The sequence below is a fragment of the Strix uralensis genome, chromosome 26, assembly GCF_047716275.1.
Source record: "Strix uralensis isolate ZFMK-TIS-50842 chromosome 26, bStrUra1, whole genome shotgun sequence".
Lineage (NCBI taxonomy): Eukaryota > Metazoa > Chordata > Aves > Strigiformes > Strigidae > Strix > Strix uralensis.
The window spans coordinates 1,515,045-1,542,320 of NC_133997.1; the positions used below are offsets into that span (position 1 = coordinate 1,515,045).

General features: G+C 49.3%; 3 protein-coding genes across 4 annotated transcripts; 2 read left to right on the forward strand and 1 right to left on the reverse strand.

Annotated features, from left to right (window-relative positions):
• Nucleotides 1–1,020: 1,020 nt before the first annotated feature.
• On the forward strand, nucleotides 1,021–7,246 carry CD3E (CD3 epsilon subunit of T-cell receptor complex). Of its 2 annotated transcripts, none has more exons than XM_074851023.1 (8): nucleotides 1,021–1,147; nucleotides 1,265–1,374; nucleotides 2,809–2,829; nucleotides 3,128–3,148; nucleotides 3,675–3,872; nucleotides 4,657–4,809; nucleotides 5,367–5,413; nucleotides 5,770–7,246. In XM_074851023.1, the coding sequence occupies exons 2-8, from the start codon at nucleotides 1,326–1,328 to the stop codon at nucleotides 5,824–5,826; spliced, it is 546 nt and encodes a 181-aa protein (XP_074707124.1). In that variant the 5' UTR covers nucleotides 1,021–1,147; nucleotides 1,265–1,325; the 3' UTR covers nucleotides 5,827–7,246. The 2 variants fall into 2 exon arrangements, with proteins under 2 accessions (XP_074707124.1, XP_074707123.1); XM_074851022.1 differs by having other exon boundaries at nucleotides 1,032–1,132.
• A 2,705-nt stretch (nucleotides 7,247–9,951) lies between these two features.
• On the reverse strand, nucleotides 9,952–13,376 carry LOC141935146 (T-cell surface glycoprotein CD3 gamma chain-like). The gene is made up of 5 exons (XM_074851133.1): nucleotides 12,961–13,376; nucleotides 11,620–11,832; nucleotides 11,027–11,158; nucleotides 10,579–10,622; nucleotides 9,952–10,268 (listed from the first exon to the last, which is right to left on the reverse strand). The coding sequence occupies exons 1-5, from the start codon at nucleotides 13,031–13,033 to the stop codon at nucleotides 10,206–10,208; spliced, it is 525 nt and encodes a 174-aa protein (XP_074707234.1). The 5' UTR covers nucleotides 13,034–13,376; the 3' UTR covers nucleotides 9,952–10,205.
• Nucleotides 13,377–13,562: 186 nt separating this feature from the next.
• On the forward strand, nucleotides 13,563–27,254 carry ZW10 (zw10 kinetochore protein). The gene is made up of 16 exons (XM_074894925.1): nucleotides 13,563–13,703; nucleotides 13,975–14,109; nucleotides 14,922–15,023; nucleotides 15,216–15,293; nucleotides 15,405–15,564; nucleotides 16,528–16,677; nucleotides 17,374–17,565; nucleotides 18,196–18,359; nucleotides 19,129–19,311; nucleotides 19,802–20,040; nucleotides 21,037–21,108; nucleotides 21,834–22,003; nucleotides 22,615–22,745; nucleotides 23,225–23,356; nucleotides 24,413–24,615; nucleotides 25,609–27,254. Exons 1-16 carry the CDS (start codon nucleotides 13,572–13,574, stop codon nucleotides 25,727–25,729), a joined length of 2,364 nt encoding a protein of 787 aa, XP_074751026.1. The 5' UTR covers nucleotides 13,563–13,571; the 3' UTR covers nucleotides 25,730–27,254.
• The last annotated feature ends 22 nt before the right edge of the window (nucleotides 27,255–27,276 follow it).

Here is a 27,276-nt window from a genome sequence, read left to right on the forward strand (position 1 = left end):
GCGGGAAGCCAAGCCCGGCAAGTTGGCCCAGGCACACGGAGGTGTGAAGGCCTTTGCTCAAAGCCCCGGGGAGGCAGCGGGAAGGGCAGGAGCCCCCTCTAGTGGGGCCGGGCCATGGCCACTCGTGTCGGCAAACCCGGGGGGACAGGGTGCCCAGATGAGACCCTGCAAAGCCCCCGGGTGGGCCAGTGGCGGAGGGGTCTGGGCACAGGGTCTGGGTTCCTCCTGGCTGCGCCGGGAAGGGTGGCTCAGGCTGCGCCTGGCTTTGCTTCTCTGTGTTCCCTTCTGCTTTTGGCAGCTTGTGAGACAGAGGCTTTCTGCAAACAGCCTTCCCCCTAGCATCTGCCTCTTGGGACCGCTGCTGGGCTGGTGGGTAGACAGACATAAATGTGACTTAGAGAAATAAAGCTGATTTTATTGTAGGTGCAATTCGTAACACGAGTACGGATGCTGCATGGAAACGTAGAATTGCTTTTGCAGTCTCGTCCTGAAACTGAAGAGAAACAGCAACACAGTTAAGCAAGTTCCCTCCTAACCGGGGAGCACGTCATCGCTCTCTGTCGGGAGCAGAGCAGCAGCTTCAGGTCAGGGGCTTGCAGCCGGGGTTGCTGTGCTCAGCCACTGCTTTCGCTGCCTTCCTCGCTTTCAGTATGGCTGTCTGGCAAATGCCACTTTTGAAGAGGCAGCAGGAATAAAGTGGTTGTGTTAGAGCAAAATAACAAAAGTAGACTCCAGGTTGCATCATCGGTGACTAAAACCCCCAGGTGTTACAGCCTGGAACTCACAGGCTCGTTTCTGCTGCTGTACAGTGTCTCGAGGTGTTCTTGGCGTGTTTCTGCTTCCTTTGTTTATTCCCTCCTAGGTTAAGTTGCTTGCAGTAGTTTGAACTTCAGAAACACTGGCTTTGAAAAGTTGTTAGAAAGGTCCTGATGGCAAATCTAATCCAGGCTCATTTATCTCTCCTGCTGCTCCTAGAACAGTTACAACAGGTCTGCTGAGACTTGGGCCGGGCTGGGGCAGCGCAGCCACCCCTTGCTGTCAGTGACGTTCTGTGAAGACGTTTAGCCTCCGCACTTCCTGACACGGGCTTATTTTATCATACGTGTTCCGTGTCTTTCTTGGCTGCTTGCAGGTATCGCTGGAAACAGTGAGTCTCCCCAGTATGGCTCAGTTCGTTGCCGAACACAATTCTAGGAAAAAATCTTGGGCCTCTTTCTTGTAAGCGACAACTTGAACAGCCAATGTGTTCTTTCCTCCCTCGCAGCCAGCCTCACTGATGCCAGTCTGATGTGATAGAGAAGAGCAAGAGGAGGAGGAAGACAAGGATGAGGCTGGAGCGGGCCTTGCCTCTCCTGGGACTCCTGCTCTGTGGGGGTGAGTTCCGCTGGCCAGAAGCCCCGGGGACCAGAAGGGTCTGCAGAGGGGGAGGCACTGGGGCGCGCGACTGGGTTGCAGAGTACCGGCAGCCTCATCTTCTGTGGCTGGCGTGTACAGTGCCCACGGAGCGGTGCCATTCCGGGGTAAGCGTTCCCTTCAGAGTGCAGGCTGCAGGGACAGAGAAACGGGAACCCGACCCTCTCGAGCTGGAGAAAAGAACCTAAGGTCCCTCGTGAATTTTTGCTTACTGGCTGATTCACTAAGACAGCTGGTCTCCAAACTTCATGCAGCAGGGTTGGAGCCTGATGCACTGTTTTCTGCAGCAGTGTAAACTATCAGGTTCTGTGGGTTTAATTTTATTTTTACGCTTTATTCCCACACTTTTCTTGAACTGTTTTGTGATCATGGGTGAATAACTTCAGATTCACTGTACTATCACGGGAATGTTAGCAATTTCCACGTTACCAGTGTGAACTGACCAGCATTTAGAAATCTGGTTTATGATAAAGTGCAGAGTATCTGTAAAGACTATGAAAAAGCTGATAACTATGAGATAAGTTTGAAAGATAATTAACAGATACTACAATAAGACTACAGCTACTCTGCCAATGTGCTGCAAATACCAACTGCTATTCTTTGAGAAGATTGAAAACATTTGGTTCAGCAATAGCCTTTTTTCAAATTTAAATTTATCTTATATAAGGAAATAAGCCTCAGATCACGTTCTCTCCAGCCAAGTCCTATGCCTGTGGAATTTCAAATCTACAATTTTGTTATAAGTAACTCTTACTGTAAAGCAAGCATTATCTGGGATGAGGCAATAGCGCTGAACACATGAATACAGGTAATTCCTTTATTTACCTATGTTACTTTTTATCGACAAATGTCTTTAAAGCAAATCACAAGTCTGATTCAGACCTCCTAAAAACTGTTTCTGTAATACTCCAGCTGCAGAGGCTTCAGTGGAGCTACTTGTTTGATACCAAGAGAGAAAAATCACAGGGATAAACTGCTCTACAGCGTTAAATCAAGCATCAGGGTCCAATCCTCCAGCAAGTACACTGTTGCAGAGGACCATGTTTCTTACTGCAGAAACCAGGCATGATTTTCCAGCAGTCTTTGGTCCATGATAATAAAGCAAAATTGTTGGGTGTACAGCTTGCAACAACCCTTTTTCTAAACTGGGTCAGAAAATTGTTCAATTTCCATTCTGCGTTAGTCTGTGTTAAAAATGGCTTCCAGAGGCAAAGACCTCATTTCAAAGCAACATCCTGTCTCCGCTAACAGACCGCTCTAATGCCTTCAGCACAAACACAGGAGTATGAACATCTCTCTCAAGCAGCCGAGTTCAGAAGGGACATCCTTGAAGTAGGAAAGGCGTCTGCTATCAGCAGCTAAATTACTTAACACTTATTCTTCTTTCTTTTGTAGTTGGCACCGCAGCTCAGCAGGGTAAGTGTATTTTATGAGCATTCTTAACTATTTAGTATGGTAAAAAGACCAACTATGCCTCACAAGTGAGGACTAAAAGTCAAATAGAAATATTTGAATTTTGCAAATATTGCAGGATAGGAAAAATTCCCGGTTCATTAACTGTTACTGATCTCACTGATTTGAAAATCTGGCTGTCAGGAATTGTCCCTAGTTATTGCTAGCGATCCCCAAGCAGAGCTGGGCATTTTCTAACAGCAACAAGCAGTAAGGTAATAGCAGGCTGAATTGTTAACATTTGTTGTTCTCTCCTTTGCAGATGATATCGAAGCACAGAAGGGTAAGTGTATTTTACTCTCATTCTTAACTATTTAGCAGGATATAAAGACTGCAGATGCCTCACAGGTGAGGACTAAAAGGCAAATAGAAATATTTGAGTTCAAGTGGTATTTTAGAAGGAAAAAATTTCCTGTTTATTAGTTGCAACTGTCATCACCAATCAGAAAAATCAGCTATGAGTTGCCCCTAATTAGTGTTAGTGGTCTCCAGCAGGGTTGGCCGTTTGCAGAGACCAGGAAGCAGAGGGATAAACAGAGCGATGAACGGCAGGTGGCCAGGCTCTCTGACATGAAGTCCAACACTGGGATGGTATTTTGATACTAGTTAGCGTTGCAAAGTATCAGCGTAAAACACTAAAGGAAAACACGCGTGCAGAAGACACATACACAGGGAATTTACATTATACCATGAAATGAAAGATTTGACAGAGCAAACTGTGATGGTGGGATCCAGGCTGGGCAGGGAGCCTGCTCAGGAGCTGTTTGTAATGCTGGTTTCCCCTCTCGTCGGCCCATCTTCCAATAAAGAATTCCTGGTGGAGATTTCCGGAACCACGGTGACAATCACATGTCCCTTGACTGAAGGCAGCATAGCATGGGTGTTCAGAGATAAAAAACTGACCAGCGATGAGAGGAAGTACGTTATAGAGAATCACGACAGCTCTCCTGCCATCGTGAGTTGTTCATCAAGTGGTAAGAAGTATGAAATGCACCTGCATGCCAGAGGTGAGTGGAAAAGCGCTCTGCCTACGGGCTAAAGATAACGGCTACACATTTCAGTGACAGATATTAGGAGCTGAGACCTGATTTTTAGTGCTGCTGGGCTGGGTGGACGTGGGTCTGCTGAGGCCCTTCCTGATTTGTGTAGGCAGAAAAAGAATCCAAGAGCACATGTTTGGCAAAAGGAATCTCCCTGCACTCTATGCCTTTCCCTTCTGCTGTCCTCAAGCTGGTTGCATGTCAATGGTTCCCACATATACACTGCACGATCTTTTTTATGCCACTTCTGCCATGATACAGGGCAAGAGTAATGTCTCACAGAGGCCAGAGGCACTTCTTACCTTGCAGAGGGGAAACCTCCCATCTGGAGCACACAGCCTGGTTTCTGAGACCCATCCACGAGGAGGAGTTTAGCCCCACCCTGACAGAGTGATTTAAGCCTCTGAGCCATTTGAAATCGGGGCAGTTGCTCTGCATTCAGGACTTAAGAGTCCAGCATAGGCAGAGGGGGGCAATGATCTAGGAGATGTTTTGCACGCTCAGGCCATGCAAACAGCAGAGGGTAGCGAAGGAGGTTACACACACACCAGCCCCCTGGCCATGTCTGCTTGCAGACCAAAATGGCAGGGCGGAGAGAATGGCCTGTCCCCTTCCCTTTTGGTAGCTCTTTCCTCCTTCCCACCAGAAGTGTATCTTTTCTGCTAGCACCATGCAGATGGGTGAGGTGGACTTTCCTTGCTGGAAAGGAAGGGTGCCTGTCTCTGAGCGCCTTCATCTCTCCTCCTGGCAGTGTGTGCAAACTGTGAGGAGCTGGATGCCTTGGCAGTGACAGGGATCATCACTGCGGATCTTCTCATCACCTTCGGGGTGCTGATTCTGGTCTATTACTTCAGCAAAGACAGGAAGGGGAGAGCGAGCGCTAGTGCTGGCAGTCGGCCACGAGGTAAGAGCCGTTTCAGGCGTCTCTGCTCTCCACGATGTCTGCTAAGCACTAAATTCAGCACTTTCCCCTGTCGAGTGCCCTCTCTTCCCCCCAGATCTCCAAGATCTCACCAAACAATGCTCCTGCTTGCTGCATCTGTGGCTCTGGGCTGCTCTCTTATATGGGATGGGTGTGGCTGCCGTGTGGTGTCCGAGGCTTCCTGCCCATAGGAAACCATTTCACAGGCTGCTGTGGCGCAGCGCTGGGTCTGTGCTGAAGCAAACCCTCTATGACGGATGCTCAACTTGCAAGTGTAGCTGCAAACCCAGCCTGGCCCCGGCCCACTCAGCTGCTGTCTCAGGCAATAAAAGACCAAGAATTAGGCCCACACGCGGAACATGTGATTAGAAATCGTGGTGTTATTAAAACTATAAATTTGAATTTCTGGCTTCTGAGGCCATGGTTTGGTGACCCAGTGGGTCCAGCAGTGGGGCTCATGGGTTATAAATGCCAGGGCAAAGTGAACGTCCCTCGTGCTGTGTTATGTGAATTATCACCTCTCTTTGCCTCTGTTGCAGGTCAGAAGATGCAGCGTCCTCCCCCCGTTCCAAACCCGGACTATGAGGTATGGAGCACCTGCATTTTTTCCATCTCTCTTTGCTGGCTGGGGAGGGATGGCCAGAGCTGGGGATCTGTAGCATTTACCCAATTTGCTCCTTTGGAGAAGTGTCCAGTCAACCTCCAAGCTTTTCCAGGAGCAGAGGAAAAAGGTGGCGAGGGTGGAGCCCCTTCTCCTGGTGCTGCTGCAGGGAGTCGGGAGAAGAACTGCAGCTTCCTGAGCCCTGCGCACCTGCCAGAGCAGCGCCGCGCCTGCTCCCTCTGTTGTGCTTTTCCCCACGTATTGTGGGGACTGGGACCCTGGCGTTATTTGAGGGTGTGTTAACAAGAATTCCCGAGCTAACATCTCTGCTGTTCCCACAGCCCATCCGGAAAGGCCAGCGGGAGGTGTATGCAGGCCTGGAACCGAGGGGCTTCTGAAATTCCCCCGGATGGCGGGCTGGAAAACAGCAGCAGAGGGGATAAGTGCTTGTGCCCAGCTCGGTACCGCTTCTCTGCAGGTCTGCCGAGGCCCAGGTGTTTTGGGGTAAGCCAGGTGGCTACACAGGACAGGCACCCCGCTTCTGTCCGCTGTCCCACCCCGATGCGTTCCTTCGGTTTGACATTAGGGAAAAGAAACAAATGAGCACACTGGCAAGAGCGGTTTTCCTTCTCATTAAAGGACTGCAGCCTCCCTTGTGGTTCCTGGCCTCCTGTTCCCTCGCACTTCTCTCTCTGCTCCAGTTGCATGCTCTGGTTTTCCCTCCCATTTAATTTCTGCCCTGAGTGGCTCCACGTGCTCCCTGTGCCTCCTTGGGTAGCTAGTGGGCAAAGAGTGGGTTCTTCTCAGAGTGACTGGCCTCTGACCTTGTCCTGCTCTCGTGGTCAGAGCCGATCTTCACTTTGCTGCCCAGAATCGTAACAAAAGGAACGGAGGTGGTCAGCATATCAAAAATAAAAATGGTACATTTTCATAAAAAACTACTGCTTTGAATGAAAATATTTAAGTCACAAAGAACAGTTTTCCTTTAAAAAATTGAGAAGCACTTCTACCAGCACATGCAGAGCGACCTGTCCATCCCCCAGCCCTTCTGTAGGAAATGAGTGGGGCTGAGTACTGCTGCGCATGCAGCGACCTTTATGTTTCAGACCTTCGGCAGAACATCCTCACAGGGACACGTGAGGATTTGGCACCTTCCCAAGCCATCTGAAAGCCTTCTCTTAGGAAATTTAAGTGCTTGGCTTAAATCTTTGTTGTTATTAAATAGGGGGCTCTTAGATATTTCAGCTAAGATTTGAACCCCCACTTAGCAATGAGTATCAGCTTTGCAGTCTGAGACAACACAACAGGGATTTTCATGTTTCCCAGCCTGGAACTGAGAGCCTTTGGCTCAGCCCCAGGACTAGCACTCTGCTCTGACACAGCTTGTTTGCTGGAATTGAAATTAATCCATTGGGGCCACAGAGATAAAGCCCAGGACCTACAAAATCCAAGAGAGCATCAAGCCCTTTTGCTAGGCTGCCCTCATCTCAGAGACATCGTGGACTCCATTTGTACTGATATGCTATAGCATAGTCTAGGATGAACGCATTTCTTTGGGTCTGTTGTACCCTAAGGGGTGTACAAGCACATTTGCTGGTGGACTTTCATCTTCCAGAGCTATCGCTCTTAGAGATTCTTGTGATTTGTCCTTTGCTGCTGCCCTTTCTCTCCCCATTTCAGCTCTGTAACTTGAGTTCTGCCAAAGATGACGGGCTGCTTTGCCATTGGTAAAGATCCATTTTAACTTTTTTATATCCATTTAAAAACTGTAATATATTAATAAAATGGAAACAGCACCCCCAGGTATGCATTGGAAAATATTTCCTCTGTGTTTTTATCTCTGTTAGAGAAAACCAGTTTTTGTTAAGGGGAGTTCCCAGGTCAGGAGTAGCCCGAGGCAGCGAGAGCTCCTGTGGGCCTGTGTTGACTCACCTTGCAGCAGCCTAGGAGGGGTTTGGGAGCAGACTGTACCAGGACAGGGGACAACTCCATGTACAGAAATACACCGCTGTGCCTAGGAGAGCCGGGCCTGAGAGCAGGGCAGGGGCCGACAGGAGCTGGGCAGTGGGGCTGGGGCTGCTGTCTGGGGCCAAGCGAAACAGCTGGGGCCCCACGCACTCAATATAGGGATTTGAAATCTGCCTGATGTTAAAAGCTGTGGTTTCCAAAGCAGCAGCAAGGGGACAGTAATAAGAAGGGCCCAAAAGATGCTGTGATGCCTGGGAACATTTCTGGTCTAACACTGGCTGAGCAAGCCACATTTCTGTTGCTCTTTGGAGCAGCAGAGCAACAGTTCTGAAGAAAGGAAACAGCAGCAGTGATGGGGGCCGGGGGTGGTTCAAGCCTTGAGTTTCAGCATGGGGAGATGAACACCCAGCAAGTTTCATGCTTCAGGTTGCTGTGCTTACCCTGCAGGATGTGGTTTTAAAGGCAGCACAGCTGGGTTTACCGTACAAGGTGCTAAACATGTAGGAGGGAGATTGCAAGATACAAAGAGCACTAAGCCCTGGCAGCTCTAAAAAGACGCTGGGCCATGTTCTCAGCTTCTGCAAAACATCACTGCTGCAGGGGTGCTTGCTCGGGCCAGCCGTACAGCCCATTACCACGAATGGGATGCGAGAAACTCAGACCAGTCTGGGTGTACAAGGTCTAAAGTTTGGTTCAAGCTACACCCCGATGCTTCTGCCACCATTTACGGGGCTGCATCTTTGCCTAGTGTTTGCCTCAACCAGAGCCATCCCAGAGTCTCCTTAGCGCAGGGAGATCAGTGTCCATCCAGTGACAACACCTTTCTCCTCTGTGCTTAGCTGCGCTGTAGAAATATTTCTTTGTCCTCCCGAGGGTGAGATGCTGAGGAGCCTCTCACAAATAACCCAGATGTAAATGTTGCCCCTGCTGTGTCTTCGATTTGTGCAGAGCATACCCACCCACTCTGCTTCGGGTTTCTCCTGCTCTTTGCGTGTGGTTACCCACCTTTGCTCCCTGCTTCGAGATCTGATGGTGATGAAAGCGCTCTGAACTGGGCAGTCTGCTGGTCACTTTTTTACAAGGTCCTACCCAGATCACTTTGCAGACCAGAGGCAGGTATTGGCATATTCTACCTGCAACAGCCATAGCGGGCTCACCCTTCACTGGAGCAGGTTAGGACAGAAGAACCACTAAGGTATTATTTTGCTCCTGTGAAGAGCAAAATGTCACATAAAGAGCTGACACGATAGGAAAGCAGGTCCCTTTCTTGTTCACCATCCGTAAGGCTGATCACACCCTGATTCCTGTAAGGGCACGTGGGGTGCACCCACAGCTCTGCACAGCCTCTGTGTTGTTTGCTGGGTCAGACATGTCACAGATTTGCGGCCAGTTTTTACTGAGTGTTAACTCTTTTGGTGCTTACTTTATAGCAGAGTCACAAGGCAATTCACAGCCTGGTGCTCTCTAAAGCCTGCCACACAGATTCTTAGAAAAGCAGGAAAACACAACCTACAGGTGTGTGCAACTGGCACATGAAGGGTGACCTGGTTTCTGAGGTTTCTAACTGCTAGCTGATCCTGCCCGTTATCTGCCTCCCGTTTTGGCCAGTCAGACCACGTTACCTGTTTCTGCTCAGAGCTGGGGAGTGGGGACCTTGCCAGGAGGAGCTGGGTTGTTGTGGGGAGACCAAGTGCTCAGTGTCTGGAAAGGTGGTCGAGCTGGAAAACACTGCAAGTTAGCTTGACTGTGTCCTGTACTCAGCACACTGGGATGGCTAGTGAGCCTGAAAGAGGGGTTGCCAATGCCTGGTCACGAAGGCGAGTCAGTCTCCAGTGGGCTGCAGAGGCAGAGGAGGGTGGGGGGAGCCTCCCAAGAACGTCGGAGGTGCAGGGTGTGGACTGCCTCCGGCCTTTGCTGCCTCACCAACCCTGCTACCACGTGTTTTGCAGAGTCTCTGCTGCAGTTTTTGTCCTCTCTGATGCTCCCATCTCCTCTTTGGGCCCAGCCCCCACGAGCTCTTCTGGGGAGCCAGCACAGCTCGCTGCTTTGCTCCCCGAAGCGCTGAAGCAACCTGCAGGCTGGCTGGGTGCCAGGGACCCGGCAAGCCTCTGTGGTTTGGAGACTGCGATTAGATGCCAAGCCCTGCATGTGCAGAGGAAATGTCCTCCTGTCCTCCTTCCTGCCAGCCCCCCAGCTCTGTCCAGGGGACCAAGGCACACGGGCATTTTGCAAAGGTGACACAGACCCTGCTGAGTGTCGCTGGGCTCCTGGTGCCCCCGCTGCCCATTCTGGAAGGGGAGTTAAATGAGACAAAGGCTCTGCTAGCGTCAGGGGTGGCAGCCCTCTCCCTTCACAAGGTCCCCCATCCTCGCCTTCAGCGACGTCCTTTAGGTCCTGGCACAGAGAGGTGGCACAGATGTGGGTGCCTGCCTGCACTGGCAGAGCGGTGTCCCACCGGGACAGGCAGGAGCCTTACGGCTCTGCAGGCACCCAGGCAGATCACACCCAGTGTGCACCTTCCCCAGGCCTCAACACAACCCACGGAGCAGCGAGGCTATGGGATTGGCTCGTCTTTAATGAGGAATACAAAAGTGCAAAAGGTCATGGCAAGAGCAGAGCGCTACAAGCAGCCCACCCTGGCAAGGAGCTGGAGGGCTTTCTAGGCAAAAACCTGCACCGTCTTCTGCCAGCAGTGAGCTTACGAAGGCAGTGCCAGGGCAGGGTACCGGAGCGCTTGGGCACTGGCAGTGGCTTTGCTGTAATATCACTCCTAATGTGAAGGAGTCACGCGCCCCAGCATCTTCCCACTTCACTTGCGGGCCTTGGCAGGGGTCAGCCGGCTGTACTGTCCATCCTCCCGCTCGCCAAGGGGCTAGGAGGAAAAAAAAGGTGAGACGAGCTACAGCTGTGTCTGCCCAGCCCTGGGAGGGAGGGTGCAGGGGAAGCTGGCCCAGCCCTCTCCTTGCCAAGCTTTTGGCAAGCTTTCCCTCCCTGCCCACAGAGCTTGACAACCCCAAAGAGTAAGAGGCAGGGTGTCTGTGAATGCCCCAGCAGGGAGCAATCCTCACCTCGGCTCAGTGCCTTGAGGCACCGAGCATCCCCCAGCAGCCACCCCCCAGCACACAGAGGTGCTGGAGCCCCTGCACACACACACACACACACACGTGCATGCCCACACTCACCTGGTAGAGCTGCTCGTTGGCAATCAGGTTCTGCCTGTCAGAAGCTAAATGAAGAAAGAAGGAGGTCAGGGATCAGGGGAGTTGTAGGCAGGGTGGTGAACGTTTGCAAACAAACCCAAGCAGCCGGCTGTTTTCAGCCCTCTGCTTTTACTTCCTCTGGGAGGCTTGGTGGAAAGCCCCCGCGAGGCCTCAGATGTCCCTGGGATGATGTTGTGGTTGACCTTGTGCATTCGCTGGCTTCTCCTGGGAAGCTGAGCTAGGGGCAGGAAGGGTACACACAGTGCCCACATGGATCCCTACCCCAGACACGCTGTGTGCTGGCTGCTGCCTGCAGCTTGCAGCAACTGGGCTCTGCGGGCAGTGATGGAAAGTCCCCAAGTACACACAGCTCCTACAGATGCCCAGGTACTTCCCATCCCCACCCACGGGCAGCCAGTTCTCCCCTCACCTCGTGACATGCGTCCCTTGTCCTGGCCAGTGACGCAATACACAGCAACTGCCAGGAAGACGGTGGCGACAACATCTGCAATCACGATCCCTGAGATGGTGGGAGCGTCCACTTCGATGCAGTTCTGGCACACTGGAAGCCCAAAAGGACACAGACACTGAGAGCAGGGCCATGACCAGGACCCTGCCCCATGGCCACCTTCTCCAAACGCTCAGACAGCTCTGCCAGTCCAGGCAGGCTCCAGCCAGAGAAACCAGGGATTAAGTCTGGCTTGCTGCATGACCCAAGGCGGGGGCACAAGCTGCCACGTGTCCCCAGTGCTCAGGGCAGGCCACAGCAGGGCCAGCAATGAGGCAGTATGAGTGCCAGGTTATGGCACTAAATGAGGCTGGAGAGCTCTCACGGGGACGCCAGATGCAGGGGAACGCGCAGCTCGGCTGTTCCCAAGGACAACCCAGCACAGGGGCTGTCACGACTTTGCAAATTGGTGGAACCACCCTCAAACTCTGGGAAAACAGTAGTTCCCTCAAAAATTTGCTTCAGTGAAAACTCCGAGCAGTTCTGGCTCTAGAAACCAGTTTTGCAACACTTACTTCGATAGTGCACCTGGAGAGGGGGGCTTTCCTTTCCACCTTCTGGTCTACATGTATAGACACCTCTGGGATCATCGTAAACTGCACCTAAGTCCAGCTGTGTTGTGTTTCCTATAGCATTCCCATCTTTCAGCCAAATGACTTGACCCTGGTTGGCTGCTTCACATTGCAGGAACACTTTCCCACTGGCTTCTTTCACGACTACGTTCTGTCCTGTAAAAAAAAAAAAAAGAGAGCAGAGAGCTTCACAGCTGAGTTCTCAACCCTCACAGTGGTGCAGAACTCAGAGATCTCATTCATGGAGATGGCTAGTGCAGACAGCATCCTGTAAGGCTGTCCCCTGAGCAGCAGAAGGGACACCACAAACAAAAACTCTGGGAAATGCAGACTACCCAGCGGAAAAGTACTCCAGAGTTCAACTGGTGGTTACATTAACACAGCTCTAGGTAGTTTAGAGATCCGAATTCTCTTAGAGTGAAAACTAACTGGAATCAGGCGTCTACCTGGACTCCATTCAGACTGTATGTGCGTGACCCTCATCCTGCACAGAGATTGCAGATATTGAAGTGCAACTGCAGCGAGAGACGTTTCAACAGAAAGTGAAATGCTTCCACCAGCAGGGACAGGAGCTGGGCCCAAAGGGGGGGGCAAAAACCCATTTGGGTTTTTACCCAACAGTAAAAAACATTTTTAGTGAAAAGCATGCAAAAACCCACACAGAATTGCTTCCTTGGCCCAAAGGCATCACCTTCAGAGTCTGCACAGGGAGAGTGAATTCCCTGTCTTACTTGCTGAGTGCTGGAGCAGAGTATGGAACACAGCCCCTCCTGCTTGCGTCTCTGTGCTGGGCACGAAGCCCGTGGCTACCTTGGTCTACACCATGGTACTGCCAAGCCCAACTTCACAAGCTCTGCCATCGCAGGGCGGGTCTGAGTCACCACACATAGCCACGGAGCATCGCGCGCAGCTCCAGACCGTCACAGCACCGGTCTCGGGCAGGCAAAGCCGTCAGAGCGATCCCGTCCCCGTGAACCATTGCCCTGACTCGCTCCCTCTTCCCCATCAGCATTTATGAACCTCACGTCGAGGTGCCACGATGGACAATCCCAGCAAGCCGCAGGGCCCCGCTCCCCAGCCACCCGCCACCCCGTAGAGGTGCCCGTGGCATTCAGCAACGCGGGTGGCAGGTGCCAGGGCCCGCGGCGAGCACCCAGCGGGCACCGTTGCTGACCGGGCCCCACCTCGCCACCTGCGCCGGGGGTCTCTGCGCCCCGTATGGTGCCGTCCCCTCTCCATGGCGAGGCTCAGCTCCGCGGGCAGCGGCGGACCCCAAGGACTTACCTCGGACGCCCCAGCTGGCCAGGGCCAGGCCGGCGAGGAGCGCCCAGGCGCCCAGGGACCTTCCCCTCCACATGGCGCACAGCGGCGGCTCTTCGCCGCGCTCGGAGCAGAGGACGAGGATGTGGGGAGCGCTCCTCACCCGCCCGCCCCAAGGCCTCTGCAGGTACCGGATGCCGGGGGCTGGAGCCTCCCTCCCGCAGCAGCTGGGGGATGTCTGAGGCGCCCCGGGCCTGGCTCCTCACCCCAGCCCCAGCCACGACGCCCATGGAAAGGCAGCTGGGCCTGAGGCCGTGGGTCCTCCAGCAGCCACGGGCCCCCAACTCCAGTTGCCACTGGTCCCCCCGCAGCCATGGATCCCCCAGCATCCACGGGTCACCCTGCAGCCACGGGCCCTCGGCATTCACGCCCCCCCTCCCCGCCGTGGGCCCCCAGCACCAAGGGTCCCCCTTCAGCCACAGCGTGACCCCACAACCCCCGCTCCCCGCACCCCTGGGTACCCCCGCAGGCGCGGGAGCCGCCCCGAGCAAGTCTGTCCCTCGGCGGCCGCCGTAGCGGCACCGCGCCGGCGCCGTCCCGTGGTGCTGCGCGGCGGCGGGCGGGCAGCGGCGGCCATGGCGGCACCGGCCATGGCGGCCCCTGCGGGGTCGCTGGTGGCGGCCGTGCTGGCGCACTCGGGCCGCCTCGACAAGGAGGACCTGGGCACCCGCATCGGGCGGCTCTCCCGCCGCGTGGAGGAGCTGAAGGCAGGGCCGGGAACGGCGGCGGGAGGGAGAGGAGCTTTGGGGAGAGCTGGCGGGGGGGCCGTGGCGGCCCCGAGCTGCGCGGCTGGCGGCAGGGCCACGGCCCCGGGCTGGGCGGAGCGGCGGCCCCGGGCGCGGCTCTCCGGCCGCTCTTGGCGGGGCTCCGTGCCGGCAGCCCGGCTGCCTCCTCCGGGCGGCGTTGTCCAGGCCCCGAGGGGCCCCTCGCCTCTGCCCGTGGAGGGGCGGCGGCGTCCCAACGCTCCCTCTCCCGCAGGGCGAAGTCTGCACCATGATTAACAAGAAGTACCACGAGTTCCTGCCCAGCATGCAGAGCGCCGAGGACTTGGTGTCGCAGGTGGACGGGCTCTCCAGCAACATCGACCTGCTGAAAGCGGGCATTGAAACCGAGGTGAGAGCGTGGCCTTCCGCGGGGGCGGCGGGCGGCCCCCTCAGCTTCGCCCCACACCCGTAGGGCCCCCGTCTTGGGGTGGTGCGAGGGGACGGACTGGGAACCCTGGATGATGTCACCCCTCAGAAGCGCCTGTAGGTGACACATGCTGCAGAGGTGTGTGTGGCGTCGGGGGTGTAAGGAACCGTCATTAAGGGATCGGCTGTGGTTCGCTCCCTGTGGGGCAGCTGGAAAGCGCCACACGTCTCCTTCAGGAGAGAGGGATCAGCCGTGTGTGTTGGGGTGAGTGTGACCAGCGGAGCTTTGGTCCCGCAGTAATTTCGGGCAGAACGGGAGCCTAAAGCACAGCTGTGCACAGTCCCCGAAGTCTTCACGGGGAATGTGAGCAGCTCCTGCAGGCCGATTGCAGACCCACGCTGGTTTTTGCTTCTCTGATTGATTTTCCAGCATCTGGGGTTTTGTAGCAGTATTATTGGAGAATTAACTTCTGGCTAAGTTCAAGCATTCTTGCATTTTAAATGGCTGTCTAAAAGGAACACTGAAGTCCTTCTGACTGCCTTTGGAGACTAAATTGCCTTACACCGCCTTTAAAAAACCCTGTAACATATTAAAAGAGAAGCCAGTTTATAACCATTTCAAATGCTTATAAGGATCTTCCTAGCAAGGAGTAAAATGGATGGAGCCTTTTTCCACCTCACCAGATTATTTTAGTACAGAAATACTTTAAATCTCACATTGTTATCACTTTTAAGAGGAAATGTGTCTGATAACATTTGCTTGTTGTAAATGAACTGAAAAGTTTATTACTTTAGGTTCAGCGAGATCTAAATGTGGCTGTTGCCGAATTTACTGAATTGAAGCAGCAGTTGGAGCGGGACACGCTGGTTCTGAGTATTCTGAAAAAGTTGCAGGAGGTGAGGAGGGGAGGTGGAGCAGTGGCTTAAAGTCATCCTCTTTGCCTGTCAGTCTATGGCATTATTCTGGGCTTCGCTTTTGAATAACTGTCTAGTTATTAGAGAGCTGCCCAGCCTCTAGCTGTGTTGTTTAAAAAATTGTAGTCTAATAGCAGATATACAGTGACACGTGAATCTGTTTGGTTGTTGCAGTTTGATACAGCTATGAAAGAGTACAACAGTGCATTGCTGGAAAAGAAGTATGTTGCAGCAGCTCAGCAACTGGAAAAGGTAATAATGACTTCTTGAGTGTATGACAATGTCGTTCATATATTTCCCAAGATGCTTTTCATTAGCAGGGGCAGCAGTTACCCATGTTTTATGTTTGGTCTTTACCACCAGGCACGAAGCAGCCTGAAAATGCTGGAGTCCCGCCAGGGCTTTGAGCTGAAGATCCTGAAAGCACTGGGCACAGAGCTCACAGTGCAGACACAGAACATGCTCTACCATCTAGGAGAAGAGTGGCAGAAATTGGCTGTGTGGAAGCTTCCTCCTTCAAAAGGTACTCACGACTCTAGTTGGCTTCACTGGTTTTGCTTCGCTGTTTGAAATGCCTGGGTTCAAGCACCTACAAGATAAGAAATACAGCAATACTGTTGAACTGAGGTTGGTTTGAGGAGCTCTTTCTGCCGTTTGCATAACCTGGTGAGTGGGAGGGATGAGTGGCAGTGTTCTTTGGATATCACTCCACTCCTGGAGTATTTGGGTGCTACCACAAGCAATCCGGTGTAGTCAGATTTTAAACAGAGTTTTGAAGGTTCATCTGCCTCATGTGTGGTATTTCTTAGAAAATGTTGAAGCAGAGATCAAAACAGTTACCAGCCTCGGAGTAGTTTTTGAGTTGTGTGAAACACCAGAAAAGGGATGCTCTCTTGCAGAGTTTCTGCTCCTGAGGAAATCAGCTGGGCCAGAATTTCAGGTTACTTATTACAGAATGCCTGATGCAGCATAGTAGCTGGAAGGGTTTTATGAAATTCTTGTTCAACCTGAACATGTCTCCCCACTAGATTAGTTTTAAGGATACTTTTACCTTCTCTGGTAGGTTTTCAGGTTGCCACTTTTGTTGCAGGCAGCTAACTGCAAGAACTGCTCGAGAGTCTGTACATTGGTGTCTTCAGTGAAACACAAACTCTTCCTTTGGAAAAGGAAGAACCTTTTCCTTTGGCTTTGACTTGAAATGGGGAGAAGAGTGGAAGGAAAGCAATTATCACTAAACGTCAATAAATTGCAAGGTGACTGAAATGACAGATCTGGATCATTGTAGGAGACTGATTCTCGTGTCCTGCACTGTAACACAAGGAACTCTGTAGCATCTTCGGATGCTCTTTTGCAAGAGCTGTGTTTTGTGGAGATGGGGAGAGGTAGAAAGTTGCTTTAGCTGCCACCTGCAGAGCGCAGTAGCTTCTCAGGTGTGCTGTATCTCAGACCACACTCTGAGGGAGAGATGGTTCTTCTTTTTCTTTAGAAAGCAGCAGCCTGGAGTCAGTGGTGCATTCAGAGTTGCACTTGCGCACAGTGCCATCCAAAGAGGAGGAGATTGCTGGGCCACCTGTTTCTTCTGTGCTGCAGGCGTTTGCCGTCCTAGGAGAACTGCACACCAAGCTTAAAATTTTTGGTAAGACAGACTGTGGATCCAGATAAACATAGCTGTAGTAGCCCGAGTGGATATGAGTTCAGTCTTGTTTTAAGATGGAGATCCAGTTCACTTCAGCAGTACACTGGAAGACATCTTTCTCTCTTGGCTTGTGTTTCCAACTGAGTGCGAGGTGAATGCTCTGCTTCTTATTAATAGGAAATTATTCTTTATTTATCATATTACTTACCTGGTATTAATTATCCTTTCCCGTCACTTTAGTATACTGCTCTGATCTGTGGCTATGTAGTTTCATGATCTGATGTTTAAAGAGTTTTTCCAGTTACAGCCTCCTCATCTACCAAGAACAAGACTGTTGGTTTCAGGCAGTCTCTGGACTTCAGCATTCTCAGGTGCTGATAAAATAAATCAGGAAGTACAGCACATACTAGGACAGGACTTCATGCTTCCAGCCATTTAAGTTGTTTTTTACTTTACGTTAAATATGCTGCTCTTTGTTAGGCCTCTGTATGTGTTTTACATGAGTAAAATGGTCTTTAGTGAAACCAAAGCCAGCATTTTACCTCATTAGCTGTTCCCTGATACAGCTGATCAAGAGAGTGTTTCTTCCACTTCACGCGAAGAATCTCTACATCCAAGATAGTTACGACTGGGCCTCACTGGAGCAAACTGCCTACTTCCTGCTGTTGGAAAACATCTTTTTGTTTTGTTTCTCAGGCCAGTTGTTGCTGAAATACATCCTCAAGCCACTGATTTTGTACCCGTCTCTTCAGCCATTCACAGAGGAACAGTCGGATGTGTTCATCCTACGTTTTAAGTCTGAGGCGCTTACCTTGGATCATTCCTCTCCTATGGAGGTTTTTGACAAGATCAAGCTTATTTTTGAAGTTCTCCACAAATATCTGCTGAGTAGGTAGTTTCTCCCTTTTGGACGGTACCTTGTTCGTGTAGTTGGAGCGGAAGCTTTCTAGACTGTCTGGTTGTTAAGCAGTATTGAATTGTGTGTTAGGTCTAAGCAGCTTTTAATGTTAACTTGCTATGCTGGGCTCTTGGCACCTTGTCAGACCGGACTTAGCGGTGACCCAGCATTCACAGAGCTGGGAAAATGAAGGAGGAGAGTATTTTGTCTCAAAGGGATCAAGGAATTAATTTTTTGATAAATGTTTTTTCTTACGAACTGGTCACTGCCTTGAAGATCTTTGCGTGCCACAGGTCTAAAAGGTGAAAATTGTGAGGCAATGCAGGGAGTTCCCTCGGTCAGGCTGGTCACGTGCAGGATCTTCCGCTGGCTACAAAATGCCCTGGGCTGTGCTGGCATTTCATGAAAGAAACATGCTGGGAAAGTGGGCTCAGTTTGCACATGAATTCAGTTGTCTTTCGGTCGGGTGGGTGATTCCACAGGCCCAGCACAAGGCCTGGATAAGAAGAATGCCCCCGTTATAGGGTTAGGGAACAGTTGGTAGATGCTGAATGAACTGCTGAAGGGTCTGGTTCGGGAGGCAGGTGTATTCAAATCCATTTCTGTTCTCTTGAATTTAGATGTGCCTCTTGAGCAGCCTGTGGAAGATAAAAAGGATTGCAGAGTTACGCTCGCAGAACTGCTGGGTGATATGATATGGGAAGAGTTATCGGACTGCCTCATTCAGAACTGTCTGGTGAATTCAATCCCAACCAATAGCAGCAAACTAGAGCAGTACATAGAGGTAGGTCTCACACATCTTTCGGCTCCATGTGGAAATGCCAGATGGCCAGCTTGAACAAAAAGCTGTCTTTTGCTAATCTAGAATTGTGTATTTCTCTCAGTTAAGCTGTGGCTTGTGTTTCCTGTCATGTAAAGTGTGCAAGGTCTCTGATCTGTGGAACTCGGGCCACATTTAGCTAAGAGCTGAAGAGTTTCAGGGTCTGTGATGTCTGAGCCTCTGTGAGAGGCTGAAGCTGACAATGTGGCAGTGCTGCGTGCCCAGCTGGCTGCCTGAGGACGGATTGCTCTGTTTCTGTTTGTTGTTAATGATCACAGGGGTTTCTTGCATAGGCCACATAATTTTTTTGTAAAGCTACATACATAAACCAGAACTTACTGCTAGTGAAGAATGCCAAAAGCTCCTTTTCCGGGAGAGGGGGCTGTTGCAGAGAGAAGCAGTCCTGCAATAAACCTCCCAGTCCCTTTGCTCCAGGTGGTTCAGTGTAATGAAATTTGATCACCTTGCTCTACTGGTTTTTGAATTGGGTTGCCAGCACAGTCAGGGGGGACAAACCTGCAGTTCAAACACTGTATTATTGTGTGATCACAGCCCCCAGCTGAGCCAGCTTTTCCCAAAAGATTGCTGAAAAGGCATTGGATGGTTAGTGCCCTCTAAAACCTAGTTTCCTCCTTTGCTTTCAGCTGAGTGGAAGAGTTTATACCCAACTTTAATTTTGTTCTTTGACTTCAGGAAACTATGTTAATGTGGAATATGTGTCTGCTCTTCTCAGGTGATTAAATCCACAGAAGAATTTGAAAAAGCCTTGAAGAACATGCAGTTTTTGAAAGGAGACACGACTGATTTACTAAAATACGCCCGTAACGTCAATTCCCACTTTGCTAACAAGAAGTGCCAGGATGTGATTGTGGCAGCCAGAAACCTGATGACCTCAGAAATACACAACACTGTAAAGGTGACTGTTGATGCAATACACTGGTTTTCTCTCTGGAAAAATAGCTTAGCTGTTCAAGAAAGCTTGTCTAGAACAGTTGAGTCCTTTTTTTTGGTGGAGCATTGAATACTCTTGATTATTTGGGGATCTTGGCAAACAGCAGTTTGAAAACCTTTTTGAATGGTGCTCCAGAAGGTTATTTCACTAACAAAGTGTTTCTTAAAATACTTGAAGTTTGCTTGCATAGGCTTTTCTGGCTAGTGTCATAGGCTTAAGAAAAATTAGAGAATGACTCACAGAGTTGCTTCTAGGCATGCCACACCGTATAGACTGTTGTGTGGTCTGCTGTGTCGTTCATAAGCCAGGAGACTTCCAGCAGTCTTAGGGGACTTCTGCAGCCTTGTGTTTATCTTGAGTCTTAAATCTCTGTCATTCAATGTTTTGTAGTCTTGCACAGTCTCCTTTCTGTGGGCTCTAAATGATATTATACCTCTCTCTTGTTTTCCCTTAGATCACACCCGATTCCTGTGTAGCCCTACCGAGGCTTCCTGATCCTGGGGCAAGAGATCACTTAAAAACACAAAAAACTTCCAAACTTGTGCATAACAACATGGTGAATTTGGAGAATGAGACTAAACTGAGCCAGTACACATTTTCTCTGCCCACATGCCGCATCAGTTCATCGGTGGAGAAACTGATGGAGCTGGCTTATCAGACACTGTCGGAGGCTACAGCCAGCACAGATCAGTGGTAGGAGCTGTATATCAGCGGGTAACTCTTGGGTGTCAGATACTTACTGCCTTTGGCAGCACCAAATGTCTGTTGATAAATTAAAAGAACTTTAAAAGAATGGAAGATACTTGAAAATTAGAATCAGTCATGAAAGTTAGTCTGTGTTTTGGCTGGAGGATGCACCCCTGGGTTCGTGCAGTAGACTGGTACAGCAGGAAGAGCTGCAGACTATGTTCCCTGCAATAATACTTGGGTGAAGCAGCCTTTGGGAGTTACGTTTTCAGGGAGCATTCAGGTAGACTTTATTATATTTTAGCTATTAAAGCAGTGAAGACATGGTAGACTCCTTACTGTGCACAACATAGTTCATGGCTTCCTCTTAGTTGGGAGAAACACTACTGCAGTGTTTGCTTCAATGTTTTATCATATGTTAGCTGTCACTTGTTTAGAAAAATCAAAAGCATCTCTTTTTTAAAGCCAAATGGTAAGTGTGATGGCAGCCATTCTGAGACGAGTTCTTGCTTTCTTCGTGCTGAGTGAAAGCAAAGAACTCCAGCTCTGCATCTGGCAGGGCTCTTCAGAGAAAACGGTTAAACATTTTGAGGAACAGCATACAGTCTGCTTTAAAAAGTGGAGAACACAACCCTGGAGAAGGAGGGTTGCCTGGGTGCTAAATGCCCTTCAGCAGGCCGTGGCAGAGAGGGCCGACTCTTTCTGCACACCTGGTGGGGAAGGGACACTGTCCCCTTTGTGCCTGGGCTTTCATAGCTCTCCCTTCTGACATGTGGTCTGAAGCTTGTCTTTTCCACACTGAGCTTACAAGGTCATCACAGCCTTTGTGAATTTTCCAGCATGTTGCCTTTGTTGACATCACTGTAATTGATCCTGACAATCTACTCTTTGTGCCAGTACTTCCCTACTAATAAAACCTTGTTTGGGAGAAGGTTGAGGGTCACTTGTGAACAAGATGGTAATTCCTCTGACAAACTAACGTGAATCTTACTTTCCTTGTAGCTGCATACAGCTCTTCTACTCTGTACGGAATATATTCCAGCTGTTCTATGATGTAGTGCCAACATACCACAAGTAAGTGTGTGTGTATTACCTAGGGCATGTTTTGGAGAGAGAACGATGCTGTTGGAACAGCCCCACTTGTCCGCAGTTTGTCCACCACAGCCAGCGATTACTAAGGGCTTCCTCCAGCAGCAAAAAGCTGGTACTCTTAATCTGTCATTACATCGTACTTGCTGCAGAGTAGGTGCTTGAGAGTTTCTGAGTTGGGAGTCTTGGGACCGAGGAGGTAGTTGCAGTTCTTGTAACAGTTGTGTTTAAGTCCAGCCACGTAACTCTGACCCCAGGTCTGCTGCACAGATTTTTCATGATGTTTTTCCTGTAAAAAAGAGCAGCAATGAACATTGGAAGTCTGCAGTTCTGTCAGAGAACACTAGGGTATCGCTGGAAAGCACTTCTCTCTCCTTTCCTCACCATAACTTTGCTGTAACGAAGTATCTTCCTGTTTGAAAGTCCACTGCTAGAGACACTGTGGATGTAAGACATGGTTTGAACGCCGAAGGGCCTTTTCTCTGGCCATGCATCTCCTTTCCTGTTAAGTTCTTGTGTGGATGGGACAGGAGGTTAAATGCTTTTATTCTGACTGATGTCTTTATCGGGTGTTGCCCACTGTTACTTACTTGAGACATCTGTCTGAGACAGACCGTGAGTTTCTCTAGGGTAGGCTTGACAATTGTTTAAACAGAGCCAGGTCTAAATAAAGACATTTCTTCCTTTTCTCTTCCTCCTTCCTGGGACAGGGAGAACCTTCAGAAATTACCCCAGCTGGCAGCCATTCACCACAACAACTGCATGTATATTGCCCACCACTTGCTCACCCTGGGACACCAGTTCCGATACCGCCTGACCAACATCCTGTGCGACGGAGCAGCTACTTTTGTAGATATGGTACCAGGTTTCAGGAGACTTGGTAATTTTACCTTTCAGTATTGAAATACATTGATGGATGATGTAGTAATTAATCCTAGCATTTGTTGCTGAATGGTTTAACGTGTCTACTGACTGAAGCAGCAGATTGTTATTTAAGAGTTCTGGACAAGTAGCAAGGACGTTTTCTAGATTGGAAAGTCTGACAGAGGATTAGGACCCAAGCAATAAGCTTGATTCTTTGAAACCCAGCTCTTGTCCAGCACATAGTTCCAAGAGCAGTTTGATTATCCAGTGAGGTGTTGTGGCACTCAGATATTTTGGGATCTGCTGCTCAGCCCTTCGTATGTTCTTTATGGAAACAAATTCTGCGATAAGTTTGATTGAGCCTAACAGGAGCTCGTCATCCATAGCTAATTCTGCTACTCAGCTCTTTTTCAGAAGTGTTGTAGCAATGCAAGCTGTGCAAGAGCTTACTGAATACGTGATTGGGCCTGGTGAAATGTGCTCTGTGAGTCTGTTTAGAGACTGCAAATTCCTTTAAAAATAAAACATTGTAGCAAGCTCATTATTCAGCACTTATGATGTCTAAATTGGCAGAGCAAATTTAGTAATTGCTTAATTGCTTCTCTCTGTTTGTTTGTGCTCCTAAAGGGATGGAGTGTTTTCTGGCCCAGATGCGAGTGCAGAGAGGAGAAATCCTGGAGAGGTTGTCAAGTGCCCGGAATTTTTCTAATATGGATGACGAGGAAAATTATTGTGCGGCAAACAAAGCGATAAGGCAGGTAAGCAAGGCAAGCAAAGCCAAATATCCCACTGTCTGTAGATGTCCTTGGGAAGGTACAGTGTGTAATCTCAGTCCTGAGGACTGTGCAGTGTTTCAGCAGAGTGGAACTTTTCCAAACAATTTTCTGGCATGACTTCTTTTTCCTGGGCTGTATCTTTTTGTAAAATTGAAGCATGCTGAGTTCAGTTCCTCTTGCTCCAAATTGAAATGAAAAGCTTATTGAACTTTTGTTAATAGTACATTTATAATGTTTTTCATTTTTCAAGGAAAAGATCTGTCACGCTGTTGATGAACCCTAATGCAACCTGAAACGTGGCATTTTTTCCCAAGAACGTCTGCTCTATGCAATAGCAGGATGCTTCATTGCCTTTCGCTTCTTTCAGACCGGTTTCTGACCGTATGCAGTCACCTTATTTGGTGCCTCTCTTAATGTTCTTTTTGATAAGATGTAGATAACACTTAGCTGTTACCTTCCAGGTATTGCATCAGTTGAAAAGACTGGGAAAAGTCTGGCAGGATGTCCTTCCAGTGAACGTATACTGCAAGGCCATGGGGACATTGCTGAACACAGCTCTCACGGAGATTGTCACTAGGATTGCTGCCCTAGAGGTAACTGCCCGAGGTGGACGTGCCAGGCATAGGGTGCTGTGAACAACTAGCGCTTGGGACCTCTAGAAGTTCTTTCCAAGGTCAGGTTTCAGGGGAACAGTTACCTTTCACAGAAATTATAGTTGTGATCCTGTCGATGAGAAATGTTCAAGATACCAATAACTTATATCCAGCTGAGACCATATATGCTCTTACAGCAATTCCATGACTCTGTAGTCAAGGGCAGAGTCAGGGAAGTGGCTGTGATTTCATCTTAATTTGGATGTAGGTGTGTCACTCCTACTCTAAACACTTCTGTGAACTGATCTCTTTGTTCAGGGCACAAGATTTAACTTGAGTTATTTGGATATATTTTCAATCTGTGCATCTCTCATGAACCTCTCCATCCCACCAAGGCACCAGATGCCGAAATACCTGTGGCATTTCAAACTGAAATTCTTACCTGTTTAAATCTCCATTTGGCTCCCAGTACTGTGTTTAAGTGATTCGTCAGGTTACCTTGGGTCAAGTACAACTATCCTATTACATTTCTTAAGTATAACTACCCACCCTATTACATTTCTTAATGAAAATATGTTTTTGCAGCAAATGATAGAAATGTATTATGCATCTGTTCCAGTTGTAGTCTACATCCAGAGAGCCTTCTCACTCTGCATTAGGCCAGTAAGTCCTCTTTTCCCATAACAGGTAGTTTACAGGGCACTTGCTTAAGCTGTGCCTCCCAAAAACCCTGGCTTTCACCCTGGGGCTGGCAGTGCCCGAGCACTTTCCTTGTGGACTGCTCAGAGCATCGTAACGCCTCCCCCTCACAGTGAAGCGCTTGCTGCTGCGCTGAGATACCTGGTTAGAAGCACAACCAATGTTCTGAGGCAGTCGCTGAGAACTTGCTGAAGTAGCTATTCATGAAATAAGTTCTATCAGCTTGAGAACATTAAATGTGATCTAAACCACTGCTTTCATCTTCACACACCCAGCCATCTTTTTTCATTTCACTTACTGCTTGGCACTCCAAATACGTATCTAACTGCTCCCCTGTAAACATTTGTTCAATTCTAGGATATCTCTGCAGAAGATGCAGATAAGCTGTACTCCCTCTGCAGGACCATGGTGGAGGAAGGACCCCAAGTTTTCACTCCGCTACCTGAAGATGACAAAAATAAGAAATACCAAGAGGAAGTTCCAGTCTATGTGCAGAAATGGATGACGTTCAAAGAGCTGATGATCATCTTGCAAGCCAACCTCCAAGAAATAGTAGATCAGTAGGTGTCTGTCTGCCGGGCTTCCTTTTCAGTTAGTTCTTTACCCCAGTAACAGGGAGTGGTCTGACAGCAGCAGGGCGCTGCACTCAGGGGCCTCTCTTCAGATGAAAGGCAATCACTGTTACTAAGGATCAGGTAACCACTCCCGGGGCTGTTTCTTGGCTGCGTGTTTATAGTCCATTTCAAGTGCGCTCATAGATTCAGCTGCCTCCTGCAAAGGAAAAGGCACCAGTAAAAAACCAAGTGCCACAGGAGAGCCAACCAGAGAGTGAGGGCGCATCCCCTTGGCTTCTCTAAGTGCAGAAGCATTTCACGGTAAGCAGCCTGACATTTTGCCTGCTGCTTTTGATGTGAGCTGTGCCTTGCCGCTGCACTCATTCCACATGGTTGGCCTCTGCTTTTTAGATGCTGGTTCTTGTTCTTTTAACTTGCAAGGAGGATTCATCTGAATTTGCATAATTCCTTCTGTTACTTTAGTTGGCACACATTGTCAGGAGCTAGACATTCCCTGTTCACAGCTGCCTCACACACACGTCTGAAGGGCAAGAAGACGTACTGTCCTCAGCAGGCTAAACTGGAAAGGTACCAGCCCTGGGGAGAGCACAGGGAGGGCAGTTCCTTTGCTGCACCCTGCTCATTGCTGCTCTTGGAACCCTGTTGGACACCAAAGGTTCCCAACTCTACTTCCACCTGGGCATAAGCCACTTTTTTTTTTTTTCCTGTTGTTTGGGAGGTGAATGGGAATTTTTTAGAAGGCTTTAGGCTTATTTTGGAGAAGGAAAAGGTACAGTTTGTAAGGAGTGCAAAAGTCACCTTCCAACCTTTATAGACCTAGCTAAACAATTGTGGGCTCAAGCTGCATACAGCTACTAGGCTGCTAGCTGGATTTGGTTTGCCTTCAGACTTACTACTGTAACGCGTGCTCAGAAGGCTTGTTTTAACATGACATTTCTGTGCAGTTCGGTTAAATAAAGATCTTTCTCTCCCACATAGGTGGGCGGATGGGAAGGGGCCTCTTGCAGCTGAATTCTCGGCAGCTGAAGTGAAGAGTCTGATCCGAGCCTTGTTCCAGAACACAGAAAGGAGAGCAGCAGCACTGGCCAAAATTAAGTAACTGTGTTTACTCCTCCATGGTGCATCTTCTGATAAAGCAAGAGCAAACTGAGTCTTTCAGATGTTTTTTGGATATGACCCTTCTTCTTTGTACTGGTATAAAAAAGCTTAGCATTAGGTAAGTGCTTCCTGGAGGCTTGACTGAGGGAGAAGAAACATTTCCTAGCTCAACGTTTGTAGGGCAAAGAGGATGGCTCTGTGAGTCCGGGACCAGAAGATCAAAGGTGGGAAACACATAGACACTAACTGCTTATGCTCCATCTGCCAGGCAGATGGAGTTTGGGCTTGAAAAATTCCATCTCCTGCCATGCTCCCCCCAGAGGGGTTCTGCCCTGATCCAGGTTTTCCTTCATGAGCTGGTGGGTGTACAGTCCTGGTGAAGAAGAGATGCTTTTTGTGATGTTTGCTCATTTCCATTCTCGAGGATTTCATCTCCCTGTTAAGCCCAGCGTAGGGAAATACATCGAGTCTTGTATCCAATCTCTTTGTGAGAACAGACACCGCTGTCCGATGAGCCTCTCGTGCACGGTGCTGTATGACGTCATCTCGAGCTTGCTTGCTTAAGGGGCTTATAGAGGGATTTTTGTTTCTCAATAGTGACTCTTATCTATGCAGTTTTACATCAGGGGGCACGTAGCCCCTTTGTGTCTTACCTCCTCTGTCCGTCCAAATTCCACATGAAGCCCACAGACTGCGATAGCTTTTGAGATCCTTCTAAGAATGCTGAAGTGCCAAACTTTGCTCTTTCCCACCTCAGCTTTCCCTGAAGAGCAGAACCTCAATAGAGTGAAAATTCAGTGGGGGGGGTTGGGGGGAGAGGAGATCCTGTCCGAGTGAACTGTTTATCAAGTCACAGGGTTTTGCACAAGTGGCAAAATTCCTTGTGGCTTTATTTCTCATGGAAAATACTTTAAAACTGACTTAGAACTTCTCAATCTCACTTTACCAACTGTAGAAACCAGTTCAGCTCCTTCCTTCACCTTTTTGTTATGTGTGAACAACTCTGTTGTCTTTCTGGTAGTAAATTTTCTGTCCTTTAAAGCAAGAAATGTAAATAAATATAAAAAGGGAATGAAGTGTGCACTCATAGCATTATCTTTTAAGTTACAAAAGGCTATGTTTGAGTCTTTGAGAAATGTACATTTCTTTTAATTGAACGAGCATTAAAATATAGCTGGATGTGCCAGTTGTGAGGAGCCCCTTCTGTTTCTGCCTTGAACTGGCATAGGGAGGGGGAAATGCAGTCAAAGTGGCAGTTCAGCTGAGTCCAGCACATGGGAATGCAGCAAGGGAGGGAGATACTGAAGCAAAATCTGACTGCCACTTAAAACCCTAGTTTTTTTCTTCCTCCTCTAAGTAACTTATCAGAAGGCTGAGAGTGCTCCCATAACCTTGCATCTCATGGGATCCCCTGCCCCTTTACAATCAAAAACCACATATTTTGAAAAACACCACTTCTCCCATGTGGATTGTTCACAGAAATGTAATTTGCTATTTTCTTTAATAAACTATTTATACTGAACACATTTTCTAGTGTTGTCTGCAGAT

Bases quoted from the DNA above. Each gene is read 5' to 3' on its own strand.
- CD3E (XM_074851023.1), top strand. From the start codon at position 1,326: ATGAGGCTGGAGCGGGCCTTGCCTCTCCTGGGACTCCTGCTCTGTGGG. The intron at 2,830-3,127 runs GTAAGTGTATTT...TCTCCTTTGCAG, and splicing joins TGGCACCGCAGCTCAGCAGG to ATGATATCGAAGCACAGAAG. The intron at 4,810-5,366 runs GTAAGAGCCGTT...CCTCTGTTGCAG, and splicing joins TGCTGGCAGTCGGCCACGAG to GTCAGAAGATGCAGCGTCCT.
- LOC141935146 (XM_074851133.1), bottom strand. From the start codon at position 13,033: ATGTGGAGGGGAAGGTCCCTGGGCGCCTGGGCGCTCCTCGCCGGCCTG. The intron at 11,159-11,619 runs GTAAGTGTTGCA...TTGGGCTTCCAG, and splicing joins TCTCCAGGTGCACTATCGAA to TGTGCCAGAACTGCATCGAA. The intron at 10,623-11,026 runs GTGAGGGGAGAA...TTCTTCATTTAG, and splicing joins CAAGGGACGCATGTCACGAG to CTTCTGACAGGCAGAACCTG.
- ZW10 (XM_074894925.1), top strand. From the start codon at position 13,572: ATGGCGGCACCGGCCATGGCGGCCCCTGCGGGGTCGCTGGTGGCGGCC. The intron at 22,746-23,224 runs GTAAGCAAGGCA...GTTACCTTCCAG, and splicing joins CAAACAAAGCGATAAGGCAG to GTATTGCATCAGTTGAAAAG. The intron at 24,616-25,608 runs GTAGGTGTCTGT...TCTCCCACATAG, and splicing joins CTCCAAGAAATAGTAGATCA to GTGGGCGGATGGGAAGGGGC.